Here is a 23,400-nt window from a genome sequence, read left to right as displayed (position 1 = left end):
AAACTTGGAGCATCATCTGCCTTAACACATCTCAGCACTGAAGCAGTATTAATCAGTGATTCACACCTGGCTTGTAACATCAGTAAACACAGAAGCAGATGCTTTCTTGGTAGAACTTTTTACTCTGTTGTGTTTATATTGTACTTAGTGTCATTGTAATATTTTTTCCCACTTTATCTTCTATGAGACTTCGAACTTGTTGACTGTAATATTGTGATTTGCAGCATCTTGACATCTTTCTGGAACAAATCTCTGAGGTACTATTATCAATTTGTTTATAGATACCTTAGATAGAACTTTAGGAGACAAACGGCATCTTGTGACCGTAGAACTGGAAGTAAAACCAATTGAAACATCCTCTGTTACACCAGTTATCAAGTATGCTCCAAGTGTTAGTGAAGACCTTCCAAAGGTCTCTCAAGAGGCCATTGAAAATGGAATTCACAGTGCATGCCTCCAAGGTAAGCTACTCAAGTACAAGTAAGCTTTAGTATCACAATGACCCACTTAATCACTCCTAATATCCTAGATTATTTCCATCTTTTTTTCCAGTTTTGATAGTGTTTTCTTACTGTGTCTTCTGATTATGTGTATGTTATACCTTTTTGCATTGTCCCACAGTCCTTGGATATTCTGTTCTGGGTGGGTTTTTTGTTGTTGTTTTTTCCCCCAGTCTTCACTTTGCTTTTCACAGTTTTAGAGGTCTTTATGGATACAATTTCTTTTTTTTTTTTTTTAAGATTTTATTTATTTGTCAGAGAGAGCACAAGCAGGGAAAGCAGCAGGCAGAGGGAGAAGCAGGCTTCTCTCTGAGCAAGGAGCCCAGTGTGGGGCAATGGATACAATTTCTAACTCAGCACTTTCTTCAGCCATGTCCAGTGTACCTACAAGCCCATCAAAGACATTCTTCATTTTTTCTACTGTGTTGTTGTTGTTGTTGTTGTTGTTTTAAGATTTTATTTATTTATTTGACAGAGACCACAAGTAGGAGGAAAGGCAGGCAGAGAGAGAGGAGGAAGCAGGCTCCCTGCCGAGGGGAGAGCCTGATGCAGGGCTTGATCCCAGGACCCTGGGATCATGACCTGAGCCGAAGGCAGAGGCTTTAACCCACTGAGCCACCCAGGCGCCCCTTTACTGTGGTTTTGATTTCTGGCATTTGTTTGGTTTTTTTTTTTTTACTTCTCTCTGCTTTAATTGTCCATCTGTCTCTTCTTGCCTGTGGTCTACTTTATCTACTTTATACACTCCTTAGTATATCAATTATGTGATTGGATTATTACAACATCCTTACCATGTCTGGTTCTGTGCTTGTTCCGTATTCATATTGTGCTTTTGGTTTTTGATATGCCTTGTAATTTTTTCTCGATGGCCAAACACAGCGTACTGGTAAAAGGAACGACTATAAACGCATCTTTAGTAATGTGGAGGTCAGGTGAGAGGGCAAGGGAAGTATTCTCTAATCCTAGGATTAGGACTCAGGCTTAGGTGAGCCCATGCTTCTGGACCAGGAACTGCACCCATGTTTCTCCCCCCCCCACCACTGGCCTCAGGTTGGTTGGACAGGATGGTTAGAGTAGACTGGGGTTTGGTACTTCACCCAAGTTGGTTAGGTCCTGCTAATGCCCCTGCTGGTTAGTCTCTAGTTAGCTAGTTTCCCCTGACAGCAGGCCTTTGTAAGAACAGTGTGTTCTGGAGTATTTCAGGATGGTTTCTTTACCCTTCTGTCAGAAGCATAAGGAAATTTTTCTCTGATATGTATGGTAAGAATATGCTTGAGCTCCTAGAGGTAACCCTCACAAAATTGGCCGGTGCGGGGTGGGGGGGGGGTGTCTTCCTTATGATTTATGACAGGATCCCTCTGGAGTTTCTTAACTCCCAGACTTGCCCACACCGAGCCTCCAGCAGTTCATCAATTGAAGTTGATGTTTTCCTACCCTGGCAGTGGTTCCTGGGCTGGTGAGCCTCTGCTCTAGGAAGCTGTGACTCCCAGTATTCACTGTCTCTCGAGGTTTGGGGGCAGTGGTTTTGTTCTTTGTCTTCTTTCTTATGGATCCAAGAAGAGTTGCTGATTTTTAATTCTGTTCTGCTTCTTACTTGCTGGGACAGAGTGACAATTTATAAGCTGCCTACTTGAATTGGAATTAGAAGTCCTCTCCCTGTATCTACTCCTCATTGTATATTGAGTGCTAACACAGTTGTTTTCTTCCCCTTGCCTAGGACCATTGCTTGGATCCCCAATTCAGGATGTGGCGATTACTTTACATTCACTGATAATTCATCCTGGTACCTCCACAACGATGATTTCTGCCTGTGTCTCGAGATGTATCCAAAAGGTATAGAACTATCCTGTGTTATCCGTTTTGCTTTAAGGTGACTCTCCTGACAGTAATGTATCGTTGCTCTATGGGCAGCTGTGCTTGGCAGTGAGTGCCTCAGACTGTTAATGTTGCCTTCTCAGCCTTATAGTCAGGAAGGGTTTTTACCTTGGAGAATCTGTGTGTTCTTAATCACCACAGTTATATTTGATAGAGGACCTAGGAAATTACTGTTCAGCACGATGACCAGGAAATATTCTTTGATTTTTGGCAGGGAAGTAGGTTTCCTTCACTGGAATTTCTGATTTCCCCATCCCAGACACATTACTGTTAGTGGGAAGCTTGGTGGTTTGAGTAGGGGACATTTTGGGGGTCATCTGGGCCCAAGATGGACTATTAAGAAAATTGAAGATGTAATATTAGTTCCAATTTTGGAGTTCCTGTTTATCTGAGTAAGATTACCTTAATCAAAGATCATTGAAATCAGAGAAGTCACACTGAGAAAAAGGTTCAAGATAAGCACCTAACCTTACAAAAAGTATTAAGCAATCTGATTTTCTTGGCATGGTTACCTCTCTGGATATCCCTGAGTGTCTTGCCTCAGTAAGCTACCAGAGCTGAATTAACTCATGGGATCTTAGTGTGCTAAATGCTGACTATGTGCATTCCTCTCAGTGTGGGAATACTATAGTTTTTGTAGGTGACTGATTTGCATTAAAACACTTACTGTTTAAAACAATTTCCTAACATTTTGGACTGTGTTTGAGACTTAATTTTCTACAGCTCCTTTGAATCCAAAATTATGAAGTTAATATGAATACCCTAAGTCCCTGACTTATGAAAGTGGAACTCAATGTCTTGTTTATGTGAGTTCAAGTTCATACTTTTTTTTAAAGTAGGCTCTCTGCCAGTTGGGAGCCAACTGCAGCGCTTGAACTCATAACCCCGAGATCAAGATCTGAGCTGAGACCCAGAGTCTAACACTTAACTGAGTGAGCCACCCAGGCGTCCCTCAGGTTCATACTTAGTTTTTTGATTTTAAAAAAGCTATACATCAAAAAACATTTTGTAAATACTGTTTGCTTAAGCTGTAGTTAGAAATAATACCTATAAATCAGTCATGATTAAAATGTTGAGAATCTTTATAAAAATTTTTAAAGTTTCTCCTGAAATTGGTTTTAGTCAGTAACGGTAACCTGAAAGATATCATATTTCTAAAATAACCCCAAGCCCCATTATATTGATCAGTCCTTCAAATCTTCATATGCCTTCTAAAAGCAAAATCTGTAAGTGTATCTTAATTGGGTAGTATATTTATTGAGATCATTAACTTCTTGGGGGCTGACATTTACTCTTTAGTTTTAATACATGAAATGAAGTACTCCCAATAGACTGCAGCCCTTGTTCAGCTTCACCTAGTAGGGAAGCTTCTCTCTGCTTATTAGAAGTTAATGATGTTTCCTGTATTTATTGACCCATCTTTGTGGAGCTTACAGTGCACTGAGATGGACAAAAATGGGATATTTATGTTTGTCTTAATCCAGAGGACCTTAAGATTTATAAGACGATTCAATATATGTCTAAAAAAGATTATGAAGCCATCAACAGAAATAAGAATGAGCACACAGGAATGTTTGTGAAAGGAAATGATGAGGTCATCTGGGATTGCTGGGTATTTGGACACTGTCTTAAAGCAGGCTAGTAGGGTATAGGCTGCGACACTCAGACCATAGTCTGTGTGAAGTATGAAAGTTTTGAGGAAGCTACATCGATGTTTTTGAAACTCTGAATTAGGTGGAAAGAGCACTGAGGACAGATGCTGTGTATCTTAGTTATATAGCATTCAGTCCTTTCCTTGCTTATAGCGTTTTTCCTTTTAATTTTTACCTTTTCCCACTCATTTATTTTGTCCTGAAAGACATTATGCGAACTCTGCATAAGAATTGGAAAAAAAGATACATAGTTGTTCGCTACTGATGGTCATTATTTTTAGTAGTATCTTAATTAAAGGATGTTAGATGTATTTTCTGTAGGTGAGTCATTTCAGTTAGATTTTAAAGCTATGAAGAACTGATTGTTTACTATGTATGTGTGCTGTATTTTGAAATTTTAATGATAATGAGAATATACTCGGTTTTAGAAATGTGGCCATTTTTCATGATTGTGCTGGTGAGGGGCAAGAGAAGAGGTAGGAGAGGTGGTGACTGATCAAGGACAAAAGGATTTAGGGTCCAGAACTTTTACCAAATACAGACAGTGATAATGCCCCCTTTTTAAGGCCTCAGTAATAATCAGAAGTGAGTGGTGGTGGAGTGGGAACGGAACAGTGAACACCTCACAGTAAGGGTGAGGGCACATTCCAGAGCCCTAGCTATCTTACTTTGGTGGTTTCCATTGCTAGGTCTGTTTAGTAAATCCCACCTAATAACCAGAGGCTTAAAATTTATAGGAAATGGTTTTGTTACTTTAGAACTCTGGCAGGGCCCCAGCAGGATAGCTTTTAAAATCAAACCCACTGGTACTTAGAGTGTTTGCATATGCCCTCCAAAACCCATTAACCGATTTGTCTGATGTAGTGATGGTTTGGAAGACTGTGTCTGATGGCGACTCCAGTTCATTTCGTCCCCTACTCACTTGCCCCTTGTGCTGCACTGGCTTTTTTCAGTTTGCATGTTATTTATGTGCTTGGTCTTCTTGCCTTTTGTTGTGCTACCTTATTGTAGGACATTTCTTGATTTGCCCTCATGTGGCCTCTATGTATAGTAGGCACAAAACACATTGTTTCAGCAAGGAAGAAACTTTGATTGAAAGGAGAAAACTATTTTGTTTCATTGTATCTCTGCCCATACGTTCATAGGTCCTCTCTGTAACCAAGCTTTACTAAGTACCCGCTTGCTGTGTACCTGAGTTCTTATATTAGCTTTAGAGACCATTAAAACAGCCTTATTATATCTTTTTTGCTAGAGCTCTAGGCTTACAAGGACAGGGAACATTTATGTATTTTTTATGAATTTTTAATGGAAATTTGATTTCTAATTTAAGGAAGGGGGTTAACACTATTTAATTTCTTTAGGCTCTGAAGAAAGCTGATAAGCAAGTTTTAGAGCCCCTGATGAATCTCGAGGTGACAGTGATGGGAGATTACCTCAGCCCTGTCCTGGCAGATCTGGCACAAAGAAGAGGAACCATTCAGGAAATCCAGACTCGTCAGGAAAACAAAATTGTTACTGGATTTGTTCCTTTAGCAGAAATTATGGTAGGTACTTACTGACTGAAAAGTACCTTTCTTTAATAAGATTATTTGAGAGACAGCAAGTGAACAGGAGCTGGCCAGGGTGGGGGAAGCAGACTCTCCACTGAGCAGGGAGCCCAATGCGGGGCGGGATCCCAGGACCTGACATCATGACCTGAGCTGAAAGCAGGTGCTTAACAGACTGAGCCACCTAAGTGCCCCGAAAAGTATCAATTTTTTTTTTTTAAATATTGGGGATATTTATGCTGAAGCAAAGTAGACAATCAGGGCTTTGATTTTAGAGGACGCATGTTAAGTTTGAACTGTTAGGTCTTTGGATTTAAACTTACAGATATCCAGGGGATGGTGGATCATGTCCATCCTTCACAAAGGTTGAGGTGTGCTGTACCACGCTGTGGCACCAGCCTCAGTGGCCAGTTTTTTCCCTTCCAAGCACTTACTAAATGCTGAGTCCAGGGACTATATCTGAGTATATATCCTGAAAATGGTGAAATGATAAGCAGCAGGAAGAGATACGGGAGGCTTAAATTTGCTAATGTAAATTATTTTGATTAGGGTTATTCAACTGTGCTTCGAACGCTTACCTCTGGCTCAGCTACTTTTGCCTTAGAACTCTGTAACTATCAAGCCATGAACCCTCAAGACCAGGCGACACTGCTCGGCCGGAGAAGTGGCTTGAACCAAGTGCTGTAGGTCTTTGGAGACAACCTCACGGGCACCTTACCTACAACTGCATTTTCAGTAAGAAGAATTTTTATTGTTTTACTTAACTAGATAAACTGACAGTGGCCCTGGAGCGGCCTGTTCTGCTCTATATAAAGTTATGTATATGAACTGTATTGTGGACCTGTAAAGTTACTGCTGTGGGATACACTGTGTTATCATAAGGTTTTCTGGGTTTTTTGAGCTTCTTACACAAGCAAGTATTCTATAAAGTAGAGGTTCAGTCTTCAGAAAGATACTTTATTTAAAAACAATATGAAATCTCAATTTCCATGATTTCAAAATCAAGTTGAGTGTCGAACAGATTGCTGTGGGCTTTGTCCCCTTCTGTTTTCTTCTTTGTTTAAGCTCATTTTTGGTTTTGTACTCAGTATTCACAATATCCAGTAAAAAGAGGTTCTGCAGCTATTCCCCGTCTATAGAACAGATAAATTATGAATTAGAGATGTTTTAGATTGATGGAATTCATCTCCATTTTAAAGAACTTTAACTCAATCACCAAAGTGGATTTAAGTTATATCAAAATTCGGTGCATTGTTATATACACCTTTCCTATAAAAATCAGTGACTTAATTGGAAACTGTTAGGGGCTATACATTTCTGTTTACAGGAAAAAAAGTTAAAGGTCACTTGGACTTAGTGTCCTAGCTTTAAAAAGCTCTTACCTAGTCATCCTGCAGCGGTGAACGGTCAGTCTGTTGTAGGCATCTTCTATATCTTTGATGTTCCTTGGACTCCAGAGTCTCTCACCAATGGCACTTGCCCGAGGCCTGAAAATTAAATTGCTCTGGTGAACATGTGGTTTAAATTTACATTTTCTTATATCTAAAGTTTATGCTTGGGAAAATTTCTAAAAAAATTCAAATGTTACCACTTAAATTCCATACCATAATCTTGGAGTGAGGTTAGTTGCATCCACAAATTCTCCCCATAGACAAGCTTCTCCACCAATGACCAGTTCTTTCTGTTCTTGAGAACCTACATTAAAATCATTGAATTGATGTAAATGAAGTAGTTGCTCAAAACTTTTACACAGAGGCAGTGACTGGTTTCTCATTCCACCTTTACTGTGGGGCAACATTTCTGTTGTGTGGTCAGCAGAACCTTGGGAGATACTCATGCTTTTGGCACCAAAAAAAGGGTAGCAAACTTTATTCCCAAGGTGCTTGTTAGCCTATTTTGACTTTTAGTTTTACAAAAACTTACTTGGGTTCCAGAACCACTTTTCCCTCTGCTTGCCAGTGAACAGTGTGCCAGGGGAATACAAGTTGGAATACTAGGGACTGTCCCTTCCCCATAGACCTCCAGTTTTGAAATACTTTTTAACACATCCTTTTTCTTGAAGGAAATTTTGTAAAATCTGGTATATAATAAAGCTGGAAAAAGAAGAACTGTTTTTCAGGAAGAAGGTCTGAGAGCCTAAAGCTCTACCATTCCTCCTACCACCCCTGCCCCCATGGATGCAGACCCAAAGACCAACTGGACTATAGCCTTCATTGTGCTTTACAATGGAAAGGACCATCAAAAGAGGATACAAGGTTAATGCAATCAAAAGTCTTTAAAATGTAGGGTGAGGAACAGTGCTCATCACCAGTGGAAACAGATAAAACCCAAAGAAATCTACTTTTGAAGTTGTGGTTTCTTTCACAAAGTTTAAAATGTACTGGGGCCTTTCTTTTTAAGTAAACAAAAGTGAGGATAGTGAATCAGTAATATCCTGGTGGGAGATTAGGGAAGAAAAGGAACAAATCAAGGTAATGAGGGGTGCTTTACTTACCATCAAAATCAAGAGGGTCCACTTTATAGAACTTTCTCCAATCTTGTCCGTAACTAATCCAATCTAAGTACCAAGGAGCAGAAAGTATCATAGGGAAGCCAGCTGCTGTGACTTGAGCTTGTTTTTCAGGATACATTTCCTGTTTCCATACTTGAACAACTGTGCCTGGCTTAAGCTATTAAAGTTAAAAACAGTATGTATGATGAGGTCCAACAATTACAAATGACATTAAAAGTTGAAGCCATTGTAGTTAGAAAAACAATTCCCTAAGATTCTTCAAAAAACACATTTTTCCTCTTCAGAGTTAGTACTAAATGTTACTGGTTACTAGCCCTTCTGGAAAGATAATACTGGATTTGAAATTGTCATTTAACGAGGGAAAATAAAAAGCATATAAATTGACAATTTAAATTCTTTTTTTAAAGATTTTATTTATTTGAGGAAGAATGAGTGAGAGAGAGCATGAGAGAGGTCAGAGGGAGAAGCAGACTCCCCAAGGAGCTGGGAACCCGATGAGGGACTCGATCCTGGAAGTCCGGGATCATGACCTGAGCCGAAGGCAATCGCTCAACCAACTGAGCCACCCAGGCGCCCTAAATTGACAATTTAAAACTACCTTTATACCAATAAAGACTCATTCATTCTTGTTTGTTCTGCTCTTACGAGAAAAGAACTTCAAAGTACTCTAATATGTGACAAATAATGAGGTAGTGGGAGGGAGAGATGGAAAGGTGGCACTAGTCTCAGTCTACAGTTTTTGCCCAAAGTTTAAATTCAGAGGTAAGCTAATTTCCCCATCATGTTGGCAACAACATTATGAGGGTTCCTTCCTTCCAGCATGTTAAAATAGTAAGTCTCTCATATTAACAGAATCAGATGCAGTCCTCCTACTTACCTTAACATGATCATCAAAAACCTCTTGCCAGACTATAGCTCCCTTGTTTATAGTTGAAGCAATATACAAAAGCCTACCGTTGGGGGGAAGAAAAAGTTATTTCAGAGCATAAGCTTAACAATGTGTTTAAAGCATTAATAGTTTTCTATAAAGGACTGCATTGTTGGGAGTTGCTTTTCACTACAGCACAGCTTTATAGCAGAACTTGATACAGTTGGGTCCTGACCCAGTGTGGTTCCTTCTTTCCAGCACATGCTTCAGCATGTCACATGGGTTAAAAGTCATTTGCTGAATGAACATGCTAAGCATGTTCCCCAAAGTGGAGAAGACATGGCAACTCACAGGGTAGAATACAAACCACAATCTCTGGTAGTGGCATGGCTAGCTTAGAATAAACTGTAATTTAGCCTGTGGTATCAACTACATAGCGTTCAACAATTGCTAATACATAGTCCACAAATATTTCCTTGTATTTCGATAATGCCAGGTATGCCGCAGGTTTAGAAAATTAGAATGTACCACACAAAAGGAAAACAGGAAAAGGCTAGAATCTGACCTTCCTTAATTCAGGAGTTGGCAAACTATAGCCTATAGTCTGTTTTTGTATGGCTCATTAGCTAAGAATGGTTTTCACACTTGTAAATATTGTTTAAAAAACAGAACTATGCAACCATAGGTCCCATGAAGCCTAAAATATTTACTATCTGGCCCTTTAAAAAAAAAAAAAAAAAGCTTACTTGTATACAACAGTACCATTCATTTCCAAGTTTCTGCAATGATGGAAACAGTCTATGTGTTTTCCAAATGGTAGCCACTAGCCTCATCCTGCTATTGAATACTTGAAATGTGGCTGATGTGACTAAGGAACTGAATTTACAGTTTTCTTCCTTTTAATTCAAATACATCCACATGCAGCTGTGGCTATCATACTGGACATCACAGAAACCAAGTAAATGTTCCTGGAGTTGACCAAAGGGAATGAAATCCACGGGCTGGACAGTGATAAAAGCTTCACAGGGAAGTCAGGGGCTTTGAACTGAATTCTTTGAGCAGGTGAATGCTGACCTTCAACATTTATTACAATTACAAGTCTTAGTCATCACTTCATTGCTTTAAGGAAAGCAGCAGATACTGCTTCCTTCTGACACTTTGTACGATAAAGTATACAATATCTGCATTTTGACATGGAGTGGAGAGAAAACTAGAAGACAGTACTAAATAGCTAAACCTTTTACAAAGGGTACAGATGAAGTAGGCTTATAAGTAACTTACTTTTGAATATAGAAAGATTCCAGTCTTTGAAAATCTCTGCCAAAGCCCTTCCGCTTCATGAAATCTAGGACTTCTGGGTTGGACTCCCTTAAACAGAAACAGTGATTAAAATTGCATCGAGGGACGCCTGGGTGGCTCAGTTGGTTAAGCAGCTGCCTTCGGCTCAGGTCATGATCCCAGCGTCCTGGGATCGAGTCCCACATCGGGCTCCTTGCTCGTCAGGGAGCCTGCTTCTCCCTCTGCCTCTGCCTGCCATTCTGTCTGCCTGTGCTCGCTCTCTCTCCCTCTCTCTCTCTGACAAATAAATAAATAAAATCTTTAAAAAAAAAAAAAAATTGCATCGAAAGTTTGATAAACCCAAGGTCTTTAAAGCAGCATATAGCCCTAACTTCATTTGTGCAGATTTAAAACTATTAAACTTTGTAGAGAGAAAATGAGCATAAAAAACTTTATTATGAGTTATCCTAGTTTTCCACGGCAGATAATTTTTTTTCCGGAAGCCGGTTTCTGGTGGAAATGGCTTTCCCGGTCTCATGCCTCTCCCCTCTATCTAAGGCTATTGGCACAGAGGATTTTTACTTGAAAAAATCTCCCTCACTTAATCGTTGCCCTTTCCCCAAAGCTGTTCTTCTTCACCATAGTCTTTTCAATCTCCACTGTCTTGCACATCTCGATTCTCCTTCCTCAAAGCTGCCACTCTTTTTTTTTTTTTAAAGATTTTATTTGACAGACAGAAATCACAAGTAGGCAGAGAGGCAGGCAGAGAGAGAGGGGGAAGCAGGCTCCCCGCTGAGCAGAGAGCCTGATGCGGGGCTCGATCCCAGGACCCTGAGATCATGACCTGAGCCAAAGGCAGAGGCCTTAACACACTGAGCCACCCAGGCGCCCCAAAGCTGCCACTCTTGAGTTATGTTGCTTACTTAAACCCCTGCAAACAGAGATCTGTCCCCCAGTCTTCCCTTTTCACGTGGAGACCTCTAAAAAAGAATTTTAAAGAATGGTCGTACCAACATGTAAAGTCCACTTCATCTCCTCCCAAGTGAACGAAGTGATCTGGAAACATTGTACCAACTTCTTTGAAAAACTGAGCCAGGAAGCAGTAAGTTGAATTCAGAATAGGGTTTATAGGTCCAAAGGTCCCAGACTGCTCAGGTCCATTGTAACATGGAGTCAGGAGGTTTTTCTGACCTGGAAGAAGTATTTTAATCACAAAGACAGACATGGGTTTGGAGGTGATTATACTACTTTCTTTTGTTGAAGCTCTTAAAAAAGGTAAGCACATCTGCTAAGAGTTACAATGGCAACTCCTTCCAAACAAGATGAGGAATTCTTTTCTTGAATCCTATTCCCTGTACCTCTTTTTTCCCTTTCCACTATTCTATCTATTTCAGATATTTCAAATAATAGTAACTCCCAAATCTTTGGCTCACCCAGACCCTTTTTCTTGATCTTCGATCCGTATTTCAAATTTCCTGTTCAACACAATTTCCAGTAAGGGTGCTACTATTCTTCCCTTCTATAACTTTTCCTTCTCCCAGAGTTGATCAGTTGCCAAATTCTATGGATCGTATATCCAGAATGTCTCTCAGTTCTGTACATTATTTTCCATTCTCATTGTTACCATTCTGGTGTAGGACTTGTTTCTTTCTCCTTCCAGTCTGTCACTTCTTCAGGTTTCCCTGAAGTGTGGTCCTTCTTATGTGATGCTTCTTTCCTGTAACTTTCAGTGGTTTCCATGTGTCCTGATGGAGCCCACATTCCTCACCCAAGGCCCCCTACATTGTACTTCACCGGATTTCCCAATATTCTCCGAGTCCTCCCTGGTAATACTGAACAATTATAAATGCGAGCTGCTGTGCTTTGTGCTCTATATTCATTATTTAACCCTCAAAAAAATTACTGATAGTTATATTTTAGAGATGGGGAACCTAAGATGAGACACTCTAGAACTCGTTCAAGGTCACTCAGTTTAAAAGGCAAAAAGAGGATGCAAACCCAGGTAGTGTGGCTCCGCTGCCAGTTCTTACCCACCCTACAGTGCTTACTGCTCTCGGCTGCACTACACTCGGTCAACTAATGCCTTTCCTGTTATTCCCTTTATCAGAAACATGAATATATTTTTTGAGCTCTAAAAAGCACTTTAAGTGTTCTTCTCATCCAAAAAACCATTTCTTAAATTGACTTAGCATGCTCTACTTGTAATTTTTCTTTTAGCCCTTGTTTTCATACTTTGGGCAGCGCCTGGCATAGTAACTTGCTCACAATAATTACTCAATACCATCTGTCAACAGTGTTACCTTTGTGCAAACCACAGTTAAGAACAAAATGGATTAACACCAGGTCATAAAAGATGGAGGAACTCAGGTACTCACTCTCTGCAACTTAAAAAAAAGACACTCCTTACCTTTTCCCCAAGACTGTGTATGTCCAGGACTATCAAATTCTGGTAGGACTCGAATGCCTCGTAATCGGGCATATTCTATCACCGCACGGACATCATTTGGTGTATACACGTGAGACAAAGAATAGCTTCCCTATAAAAGCCATATTTAATAAAATGTATGGAATGTATTTGTCTATGACATTGTTAACAGTTCTGTTTGTACACTGGTATTGGATAGCTGATTTTTCTAGTATCACAATGTATTAAATAGTCCTGTGTGATGCTGGAGGACTTTTTAAAATTTTTCTTTGATCCCATTTTATTTTTATTCATTCCTTAGTAAACTCTGCAGCCTATGTGGGGCCTGAACTCACAACCCCAAGATCAAGAGTTGCATGCTCTACTGACTGAGCCAGCCAGGCGCCCCTGGAGGACTCATTTCAATTACTTATTTACTGTATCTTATCAGTAAGCCCTCAGCATACTGTGCGTTAATTCAAGATTTATGACTAGCTCTATCTCAACTAGCTCCTCTTGTTTCAGGAAAATCTACCATCATGTAACCATAGAACAAAACAGAAATAAAATGTTTGACTCCAAAGTCAAAATTGTGGAAACTCTTGAGTATACGCTTGTCAGTGTTTGAATAAAATTAAAATACTATTACAAAGCTGAGCTGTCACCTTTCAAAGTCATTTTAATTACTATCAGCTTTAAAAATATCCCCAGACAGGGACGCCTGGGTGGCTCAGTTGGTTAAGCTACTGCCTTCGGCTCAGGTCATGATCCTGGAGTCCCAGGATCGAGTCCCATATCAGGCTCCCTGCTCGGCAGTGAGTCTGCTTCTCCCGCTGACCCTCCCACTTCTCATGCTCATTCTCTCTCACACTCTCTCTCTCAAATAAATAAATAAAATCTTTAAAAAAAAAAAAAAACCCCAGACATGCTGTGATAATTTTTTTTTTTTTTTTAAGATTACCCTCAATCCCTTTATAGGTCACTTAAAAAGTATGGGTTGTAACTACAGACAAAGGTGTCAGTTAAAGGTATTACTGTAGCATATTTCTCAAGGTATAAATAAATATTACATGGAAATTATAAGCTGTATCTAGTTTTATATGTAAATATAACTTAAAATGTCTGATCTCATGACCCCCATCAAATTTATATGCAAGATCAGATCTAACTACTCAATTATAATATAAAAGACAAAAGAACATACTAATTGATAGTAGAGGGATGCAAACAGCAAAACCCAGACTTTGGGAACTAGAAAAATGATTTAGTTTTAACAAAGATAAATTACAAAAAAAGAAAAGAAAAAAGTATATGGCCTGGGATGGTCACCTATATATCAAAAGACAAGGAATGGACATACTGACCACTACGTGTGGAACTCATATGCATCTCATTGCAGGTAAGATTTTTTTCTTTAAGAAAAGGTAAAGGCTCTTGGGAAAGTGTAATGACTGGCTAGCTGGATGGTTAATTTTTCAGCTGCAATAATATATTATGGGGCTTTTGTTTTAACAAAAACAGAACTTTTTACCAATGAGATAATGCTGTCCGGGATTTTCGTAAAAAATAATGGTGCCAAGGGTGGGTGAGCGCAGGTGATTCAAGATTGGCCAAGTACTGATTACTGAAGCTGGATGACAAGGACATGGAAGTCATTATTCTACTTCTGCATGTGTTTGAGATTTTGTGTAATAAAAAGTAAAGCAAAAGCAAACAAAAATGGAGTGCCACTAACATTTCAACCTGTACTACATCGTAACATTGGATAAAGCTTGAGAGTGTGGACAAAGGACAACATTTAGAGGCCTGGTTTTGTCCCTTCTTAACTCCAATTTGGAATGAGGTAACTGCCTCTGTATTTTATAGGGGGATTAAAAAAGATGACATGAGGCTTGCTCCCACCTCCACAGTTTCATAATACAGTTAATCTGAACAATGCTGAGACAGCCATTTATTTTTTAAGGAGCTCTCATCTCTAAAATTCTCTATATAGTTTTTTAGAGAAAAAGTCATTTACAGAATCCAATTACAATTCTAGGCTACATGATAAAAATACTCAACCTTTTATTAGTTGTGAGTGCTACAGGTCTCTTACATTAAGCTTCTTAAATTTTGTGTAACTACTAGAGATTATTTACATTTACAATAACAATTATAAGAATAGTTTTCTGGACCTACATTGCTAAGCTACAGCCTATTAAAGTTTTTAAACCATGAACATCTACTTTTATACTTTAATTCTATCCATAAGAAACATTTAAGCTGAAAACTTATGATGAAACCATACACAAATTTTGGAAGACAGACTACAGTAACATTAATTACTCACTTTGTTGCTTAACTCAGGAAAAGCAACGCTCTGGTAAGGGAAAGACTGGTCATCAACAATGTGCCAGTGGAGAACATTAAACTTATTAAAAGCCATGGCATCCTGCAAGCAAACATGTTAAAAAATTATATATAATACACAGATGTAATATACAGATATAATACATACACAATCCAATTATCTATATTCAGGATCTTTTCCAACATGTCTACTTCCTTTTAAATTTTTTTCAGCAAAGCAGGAATGCGAGAGAAGTATAAATCATTTATCTTATACACTTCAAGTGGGTGGCGCCTGGAAGGCTCAGTTGTTTAACGTCTGTCTTTGGCTCAGGTCATGATCCCAGGGTCCTGTGATCAAACCCCAAATCGGGCTCCTTGCACAGCAGGGAGCCTGCTTCTCCCTCTCCCACTCCCCCTGCTTGTTTTCCCTCTCTCCCTGTCTCTGTCAAATAAGTAAAATCTTAAATAAATAAATAAATAAAATCACACTTCATTTGGCATGTCACTTTTCAAAAAGTCTATTCAGCGTTTGTGTTTATTCTAAACAAGGAGCTAGAACTTTGTTCTCTGAGAATGTAACAATCTTCTAAATTCCAAGTATTTATAAACAGAGTCAGGCAAGAATGGAAAAGAGTTCTTAGAAACAATGGGGGTATATAAGTACCAGGACTTATAATCCCCAGAGAAAAAGTCATTTACAGAATTTAACACAATTCTGAGATCTGAGGGGTGTGTGGGTGGCTCAGTCATTGGGCATCTGCCTTCAGCTCAGGTCATGATCCCAGGGTCCTGGGATTGAGCCCCGCATCGCATCGGGCTCCTTGCTCAGCAGGAAGCCTGCTGCTCTGTCTCCTGCTCCCCCTGCTTGTGTTCCCTCTTTTCGCTGTCAAATAAATAAAATCTCCAAAAAAAAAAAAAAAAAAAATTCTGAGATTTGAGTGCCATCCCTTCCTTTAGAAATGAAAGAAACCTGGTAAGAGTACAGTACTCTCAAATTCTGGGGGAAATTGGTATCAATTTTATGTACATTCTGGAGGAATAAACAATGTAATACACAAAACATAAGCCGACTATTTGACAAAGATTAAAAAAATAGTAAGAGAGGGAGACTGGTTTGCCATACCAGATAACTAAAACTTAAGCCTCCCTTCTCCATCAGGACTGAAAAGATTTGCTGATGCATTTGGGAAACAGCTTACCTAACATGGGAATTATGCAAAGATGTCCAAGTTTTTTAGTGGATAATGGCAAGATTTTTACCATCAGAGGAGGGAGTTCCTCAGTAGAGACCAGGGGCTTGCAAACTTTTTTCATAAAGGGCCCAAAAGTAAGTATCTTGGTTTCATGAGTTACACAGTTTCCATCACCATTTATCCTGTTGTCACAGAGCCACACAAAATGGAAACAAATGGATGTGGCTGTAGTCCAGGAGAACTTCATTAGCAAAGACAGGTGACAAAGTGGATTTGGCCCTCGGGCTCTAATTTCCCCAACCCTTGATACTGATCATTTTTTAGTATATGTGCTGCCAAAGCGAGCACCTTTAATACTGATAAGATACAGAATTAGATAATGATGTGAGGATCATTTAGAAGATAGGGTAGGAAGATCGCAGGTTCATCTTGTCCCACTGACACACCAAGGCAATAGTTACATGTAGACAACTAACACTGAAGGCAGAATAGACCTTCCACGGTCCATCACAGAGAGATGACCACTGAAACAGCAGTGGAGATACGGTTGGGCCCTAAAGCCCTGATGAGACCTAATTCTAAGCAGGAGGGACTCAGCTGCACAGAGAAGTGAGACCCCACACCAGGCACCCCAGGTACAGGGGACCTGCACTGGGAGGATGAGTCTTAACATTTGGCTTTGAAAACCAGTGGGACTTTTTTTTTTTTAAGATTTTATTTATTTATTTGACAAACAGAGATCACAAGCAGGCAGAGAAGAAGGCAGAGAGAGAGGAGGAAGCAGGCTCCCCGCTGAGCAGAGAGCCAGATGCGGGGCTTGATCCCAGGACCCTGGGATCATGACCTGAGCCGAAGGCACAGGCTTTAACCCACTGGGCCACCCACCAGTGGGACTTTTAACCCACTGAGCCACCAGGCCCCCACCCCCCGCTGTGGCCCAGAGGGCAACAGGAATCGAAGTCTGCTCTTAAGAAGCAAGCATAATAAACCAAAAGACACCAACAAAGTAGCAGTTTGAAAAAAGTCTAGGGTATACTAAAGATTTATTTACTAATCTCAGAACTTGCACTAGAAGGGGAGAGATCTTTAGGAGGCTTCCCTAAGAATCAAAACGCTGGCAGACACCATTTATTTCTATTTCTCTTCTCCCCCAGCCCAGATAGCTGAACACCTAACACTTCACCCATCTTGCTAGACCACATGCCCTGCCCCATTTAACCCACTGGCCTTGGCAAGTGTCCCTCCAAAGTGACTCCTATGTGGAGAGGAGGAGAACCCCATCTACCAGCACACCTGCAATGGAGAAATCTAGCAGACGACATCTGTCAACATCCTGGCAGTTAACATTACCAGTACTGGAGTAAGTCACCATGCCACCTGACAAGCATGGAGAAGAACATGGCCTCATTTCTATCTTATTCCTGCCCAAAGCTCGTGACCTGAAATCCAATCATGCAGAAAACAGGCAGAGGTGTATTCTACAAAGTAATAGAGCCATACTCTTCCAAAATGTCATGGTTTTGACAGACATGGAAAAATAAATGGTACAAAATTAAAGGTGGCTAAAGAGACATGACCAATAAATCCAACACCTGATCCTGGACTGGATACTGATGCGAACAACTAATGTAAGATGAATGAGGTCTGCAGAGCAGGTGATCACATGATGTCAATTTCCTGAGTTTTGATGGCTGTACTGTGGTTACTGAGGTAAGCAGTTGTAGGAAGTGAAAAGGGAAATCTCAAGGGTTGTGGGGCATCATACGTGCAACTTGCTTATGTTTTAGAACACATCTTTAAAAATAGAGGGGGAGAATAAGGCAAATGTTCAATTTTGAAACTGGGATGTCTGGGTAAACAGTCTATGGGAGTTCTCGGCACTCTTAAGAGCTTTTCTTTAGGTTGGAAGTTACTTCAAAATAAAAAACTTCTAACGTTAGAGAAATGAAAACCATCTGTATTGGCCCAAGAAGACAAACTGATAGACTGAGAGTTCAGAAAGGGACTCATGTATTTGCAGGGAGTTAGTATTTGCTACTCATGGCACTGGGAGCAGTGGGGAAATTACAGATTGCTCAAAAATGATGCTGAGACTACAGGCTAACCATTTGGAAAATAAAGTATCATCCAGAACACAATGAAGTAAATTCTAACTGAATCAAGAATTTTGTAGGAAAAGGTAGAAATTTTTATGATTTTATTTATTTGTTAGAGAAAAACCACACAAGCACACAACCAGGGAGAGCGGCAGAGGCAGAAGGAGAAACAGGCTTCTGACCGAGCAGGGAGTCCAATTCAGGGCTCAATGCCGGGACACTGGGATCATGACCTGAGCAGAGGCAGATGCCTAACCCACTGAGCCACTGAGGCACACCTAGAATATACCTTTTAAACATTTTATTTTTTAAAGTAATCTCTATAGCCAACGTAGAGCTTGAACCCACAACCCTGAGAGAAGAGTCACACGCTCTACCAAATGAGCCAGCCAGACGCCCTGAAAGAGTATATTAAGAGAAAATCTGAGAGGTGATTTTCATATTTAAATCATTGTTCTGGAGGCTTCTCAGCTCACTTTCCAAGGCCAAAAATAATAAAGGATTAGATAGAAAAATATACTACATATAAAACTGTTTATACTTCTACAGAAAAAGATACTAGTTTAAAAAACACATCTAGAAAACTTCACTACAATACAGAATGGGTAAACATATAAAAACAAGCAAATACCAAAGTACCACTGACACACATATAAACAAATTAACACCGAAGAGCTCTTAAGTCAACAAGGAATCAACATTCCGGAGGATAAAATGGACACTGAAAATAAACTTGCTGCTTGCAATATAAAAAATACAAATAGCTAATAAGTAAAAGAGGCTTCTATTCACTAAAAAAAAAATCACAGAAGTGCCCGGCTGGTGGCCACACATTCACTCATATGTCCCCTCTAAAAGGCCATCTGACACTAAGAACTAACTTAAAATATCCGCCAAGTAAGGATACGCCATGTATCCTTCTTTAAGCCCAGAAATTGACTTGCAAGAATTTATATTCAGGAAATAATCCTGACGAGTGTACAAATATAAGAATACTTACTTCAGGGACGCCTGGGTGGGCTCAGTGAGTCAAGCCTCTGCCTTCAGCTCAGGTCATGAGCCCAGGGTCCTGGGATTGAGCCCCACATCGGGCTCTCTGCTCAGCAGGGAGCCTGCTTCCCCCTCTCTCTCTCTGCCTGCCTCTCTGCCTACTTGTGATCTCTGTCAAATAAATAAAATCTTAAGAAAAAAAAAAAAACTTACTCTACAGTACTGTTTGTGATAAGTTAACCTAGATGTCCATCAGCATGAGAACAGTTAGATTCACATCATGCATCATGATATATAGTATGTAATATTCAACTCCTTAAAAAGATGGTATAGACCTCATAATTCTTTTTTTTTTTTTTTAAATGACTTTACTTATTTGACAGAGAGCGCACAAGCGGGGGAAGCAGCAGGATCCCCGATAAGCAGGGAGCCTGATATGGGGCTCAATCCCAGAATCCTGAGGTACATGACCTCAGCTGAAGGCAGAGGCTAAACAGCTGAGCCACCCAGGCACCCCCAGACCTTATAATTCCTTCATTAAAAAGATGTCCACAACAAGTTTTTCTGAGGTAGCAAAAGTGCAATTCTATACAAGTTTTTATTAATTTTTTAAAAAATATTTTATTTATTTATTAGAGAGAGAAAGGGCCTAAGTAGGGGAGAGGGAGAGGGGAACTGGACTGGACAGAGGAAGAGGGAGGAGACTTCCCAATGAGCAACATGGGGCTTGATCCCAGGATCCTGAGATAATGACCTGAGCCAAAGGCATTTGCTTAACCAACTGGGCTACCCAGGTGCCCTCCATTTAAGTTTTTTAAAGAGTTATGTCATATGTGTTAATACTTTCATTTTGAAGTGTAAAATGAGATAAATGGGACATAGAAATTGGTATCAACCTTTGGTAAACGCAAATACGGGATTACCACCTCTGCACAGCTACATTCCAACTTCTTACAATAAGCAGTCCTTTCTTTCATGAAAGTGATAATAATGTCTTTTGAAGAAAAAAATTCAGGGTATGAGTGCAAATGCAAAAACTACTTTTTAATAAGATACTGTGCATAATGATCAAGTGAAGGTGCAGAAAAACACAGGAGGAAAACCTCCATACCCCTAAAAACTGGTGGTCACTGTTGGGATGAACCAATAAGTGGACAGGAAAAAAACGGTTCCTATCAACCTCCACCCCAGCTCCCACCATCTGAAGTCATATATTCCTTTGAAACATCTCCCTAGGGATAAAGCAGCTTCCAGGCTCCTTTAAGCAAATTAAATGGAAATCACAATGTTAAAAGACACTAACTTTCTCGACTGAGGAGAGAGATTTTCCAAGGGAGGCAGGAAAAGAAAGCTCAATGCTTTACTATACGACAAACAACTACCCCTCCCCAACCATGTTCCAACTTATAAAACGGAGTCAAGAACCCATGTAAAGTAACACCATAAAAGGACACGGCTTCAGCAGAAACAATGGGGAAAATAAAATAATTACCTACCAGAGTTTTAAGTATACTCTTAATGGGCAGGAAGTGTCTAGCTGTATCAATTAAAATTCCTCTGTGTGGAAACCGTGGAGAATCAATAATGTTGGCCTCATTGATGGTGAACTAGAAAACAAAATAGAAGTGCTTTATTTTTAGAATTTTTCTCTTGACTTGAGCTAAGTGAAGACTGTACTGCATAAAAGATTTAGCAGAAAGTGTGAAATTTTTACCAGAGAAGCTAAACATTTGGAAAGAACATTCAAGAACCAAGTAAGTAGCTAAAAACTTTATATTTTTTTGTAGTAATCCAACAATTTTTAGTAACATAATAATTATACTTACAGTCCCATAAGAATCTTGATAAATTAATTGGCTAAAGGTCTCTAAACCTAAGAAGAATAAAATTTATAATTTATTGCATTAATTTATGTAACAGATTGAGTGAATAAAAATTATATTATGCAAACGTACACCCATAACCAGAAAAGGCAAATAAAACTAAATACAATGTCACACCTATACCCTCTAACATATTTTCTAAAATCAAAGCTCAGTTTTTATTATTTTTAATTGTTTTTTTAAAAAGATTTTATTTACTTATTTGACAGAGAGAAAGAGAGAATACAAACAGGGGGAGTGGCAGGCAGAGGGAGAGGGAGAAGCAGACTCCCTGCTGACCAGGAAGCCTAATGTAGGACTTGATCTCAGGACCCTGGGATCACAAGCTGAGCTGATGGCAGATGCTTAACCAACTGAGCCATCCAGGCACCCCCAAAACTCAGTTAAAAAAAAAAATCCCTGTTGCCATCTCATTAAAAGCTTTATTTCACTGTCCCCACACACTGGGTTTTGTCTGAACAAGAACACAAAAATGAATAGTGATTTAATACAACAAAATACTAGTTACTTAATAAATTAGCATTATAAAGAAGAATTTTTATGATAAAATATATTAACTTTAGAAAGTACATAAAGTTAACAGAGAGGGGAAAAGGTTCAAAACCACCATGAACCTATATTAAGTAAGGGCCCAAGTTAAAATGTTTTACTCATAGCTGTAAAGACTATCTCCTGAACATTTTCACTCAAGTGGGTTGTTTCCTTAATACACTATATTAAAAGCCAATTCCTTTAGCTGCCCTTGACTTTACCATAATTCTTTTCTTAAAAGCTTTTAATTTTTAATGGATCTCTACACCCAACACAGATCTCAAACCCACAACCCCAAAAATCAAGAGTCACATGCTCCACTGACTGAGCCAGCCAGGCACACAACTTTACCCTAATTCATCATTCTAGCTGACAGTGAAAATTTCAACCGAATAGTCCAAAGTCAGAAAGGAAAAGAGGAGACCTAACTGATGACACGGAAGTAAAAAGGATCATCAGAAACAACCATGTACAATTATAAGCCAGAAGATTTGACAACCTAGAAGAAATGGATTAATTCCAAGAAACATATATCCTACTAAAACTGAATCACGAAGAAATAAAAAACACTGAAAAGACTGCTTACTAGTAAGGAGACCGAATCATTAATCCAAAACCCTTTGACAGACAAAAGTCCAGGACCAGGCTTCAGAGGTGAATTCTACTAAACATTCAAAGAAGAATTATCACCAATTCTTCTTAAACTTTTCAAAAAAAAAAAAAAAAAAAAAAAGGAGGTAATACTTTCAAACTCATTTTACAAGGCTGGCATTACCCCAATACCAAAAACAGGTAAGAAAATGACTGCCCAATATCCCTCATGAACATGAATACAAAAATCCTCAACAAAGGTGGCGGGGCACCTGGGTTAACACTCAACCTGAATCAAATCCAAGGCCGCCTTTATTTTTAATTACTGTAACCAGTTAGCTCACACTTAAAAAATAATTTTTTAAAAACCCTACTATTTGGAAGTCAGAAGAACAATATCTCATCAAATTAGAGGAAGTAAAAGAAGCTTTTTTTTTTTTAATTTTTTTTTTAAAGATTTTATTTATTTGACAGAGAGAGATCACAAGTAGGCAGAGAGGCAGGCAGAGGGAGAGGAAGGGAAGCAGGCTCCCTGCTGGGCACAGAGCCCGATGCGGGACTCGATCCTAGGACCCTGAGATCATGAGCTGAGCCGAAGGCAGCAGCTTAACCCACTGAGCCACCCAGGCGCCCCGTAAAAGAAGCTTCTGAACAGGATAAATAAATGTCCCAATACCCAAACCTTGTTCCAACTCTGAAATTCAGAAAAAGCTTTTAGGATTTCTCTCTGCCTATCATCTCTAACCCCTCTAGGTATGTATTTAACACTGTTCCTGTAAACGTGGTTATGTTTCTGAATCCACAGGAATTTAAAATGGTAGAAGGGCCCGCTCCCTCTTCCCACTGTTACAGTGTATGTGGTTGACTGCGCCTCACCAAGACTTTCATGATCAAGTGATTCCTGACCAAAAAACAAAAGCAGAATCACCCCGTTCCCCCCAGTGGGTTCAGATGAGAACTGGTAGTAAAATCAGAAACAATCCCAAAAGGAGACACCGGAGAAGAGCCAAGAAGACTGAGTAAGGAGTCACACAGGAGATGAGATGGCCCACAGTTATTTACGCTGTATGGAGATCACTGAGGTCTCACTGTATTAAGCTGAAAACTTCACCACTAGCTGGAGGATGTGTTTTATTGTGAAAGTTATTT

General features: G+C 39.5%; 2 protein-coding genes across 6 annotated transcripts in view; one reads left to right on the top strand and one right to left on the bottom strand.

The window, feature by feature from the left end:
* Positions 1-8,062, top strand: part of LOC111148213 (G elongation factor mitochondrial 2) — a 68,436-nt gene extending 60,374 nt beyond the window's left edge. For 4 of the 5 annotated variants that reach the window (XM_022504672.1, XM_022504671.1, XM_022504669.1 and 1 more), the window contains 4 exons: positions 282-461; positions 2,218-2,333; positions 5,389-5,571; positions 6,124-6,437. In XM_022504672.1, the coding sequence (XP_022360380.1) occupies positions 282-461; positions 2,218-2,333; positions 5,389-5,571; positions 6,124-6,261 (617 nt within the window). In that variant the 3' untranslated portion in view covers positions 6,262-6,437. Of the gene's footprint in view, positions 1-281; positions 462-2,217; positions 2,334-5,388; positions 5,572-6,123; positions 6,438-7,636 lie in introns of those variants that run through there. The other variant, XM_022504670.1, reaches the window with a different exon arrangement.
* Positions 6,511-23,400, bottom strand: part of LOC111148238 (hexosaminidase subunit beta) — a 49,016-nt gene continuing 32,126 nt past the window's right edge. Inside the window, exons 5-15 of the mRNA XM_022504701.1 lie at positions 21,073-21,119; positions 20,743-20,853; positions 14,966-15,067; positions 12,640-12,769; positions 11,243-11,423; positions 10,236-10,322; positions 8,964-9,036; positions 8,069-8,243; positions 7,179-7,269; positions 6,957-7,061; positions 6,511-6,707 (exon numbers count right to left, since the gene is read on the bottom strand). Of these exons, the coding sequence (XP_022360409.1) occupies positions 6,659-6,707; positions 6,957-7,061; positions 7,179-7,269; positions 8,069-8,243; positions 8,964-9,036; positions 10,236-10,322; positions 11,243-11,423; positions 12,640-12,769; positions 14,966-15,067; positions 20,743-20,853; positions 21,073-21,119 (1,151 nt within the window). The 3' untranslated portion in view covers positions 6,511-6,658. The remainder of the gene's footprint in view (positions 6,708-6,956; positions 7,062-7,178; positions 7,270-8,068; positions 8,244-8,963; positions 9,037-10,235; positions 10,323-11,242; positions 11,424-12,639; positions 12,770-14,965; positions 15,068-20,742; positions 20,854-21,072; positions 21,120-23,400) is intronic.

Source organism: Enhydra lutris, unplaced genomic scaffold, assembly GCF_002288905.1.
Source record: "Enhydra lutris kenyoni isolate GAN:26980312 unplaced genomic scaffold, ASM228890v2 scaffoldscaffold19, whole genome shotgun sequence".
NCBI classification, from domain to species: domain Eukaryota; kingdom Metazoa; phylum Chordata; class Mammalia; order Carnivora; family Mustelidae; genus Enhydra; species Enhydra lutris.
Note: the sequence above shows the minus strand (reverse complement) of the source record. Positions and strands in the feature narration are given on the sequence as shown.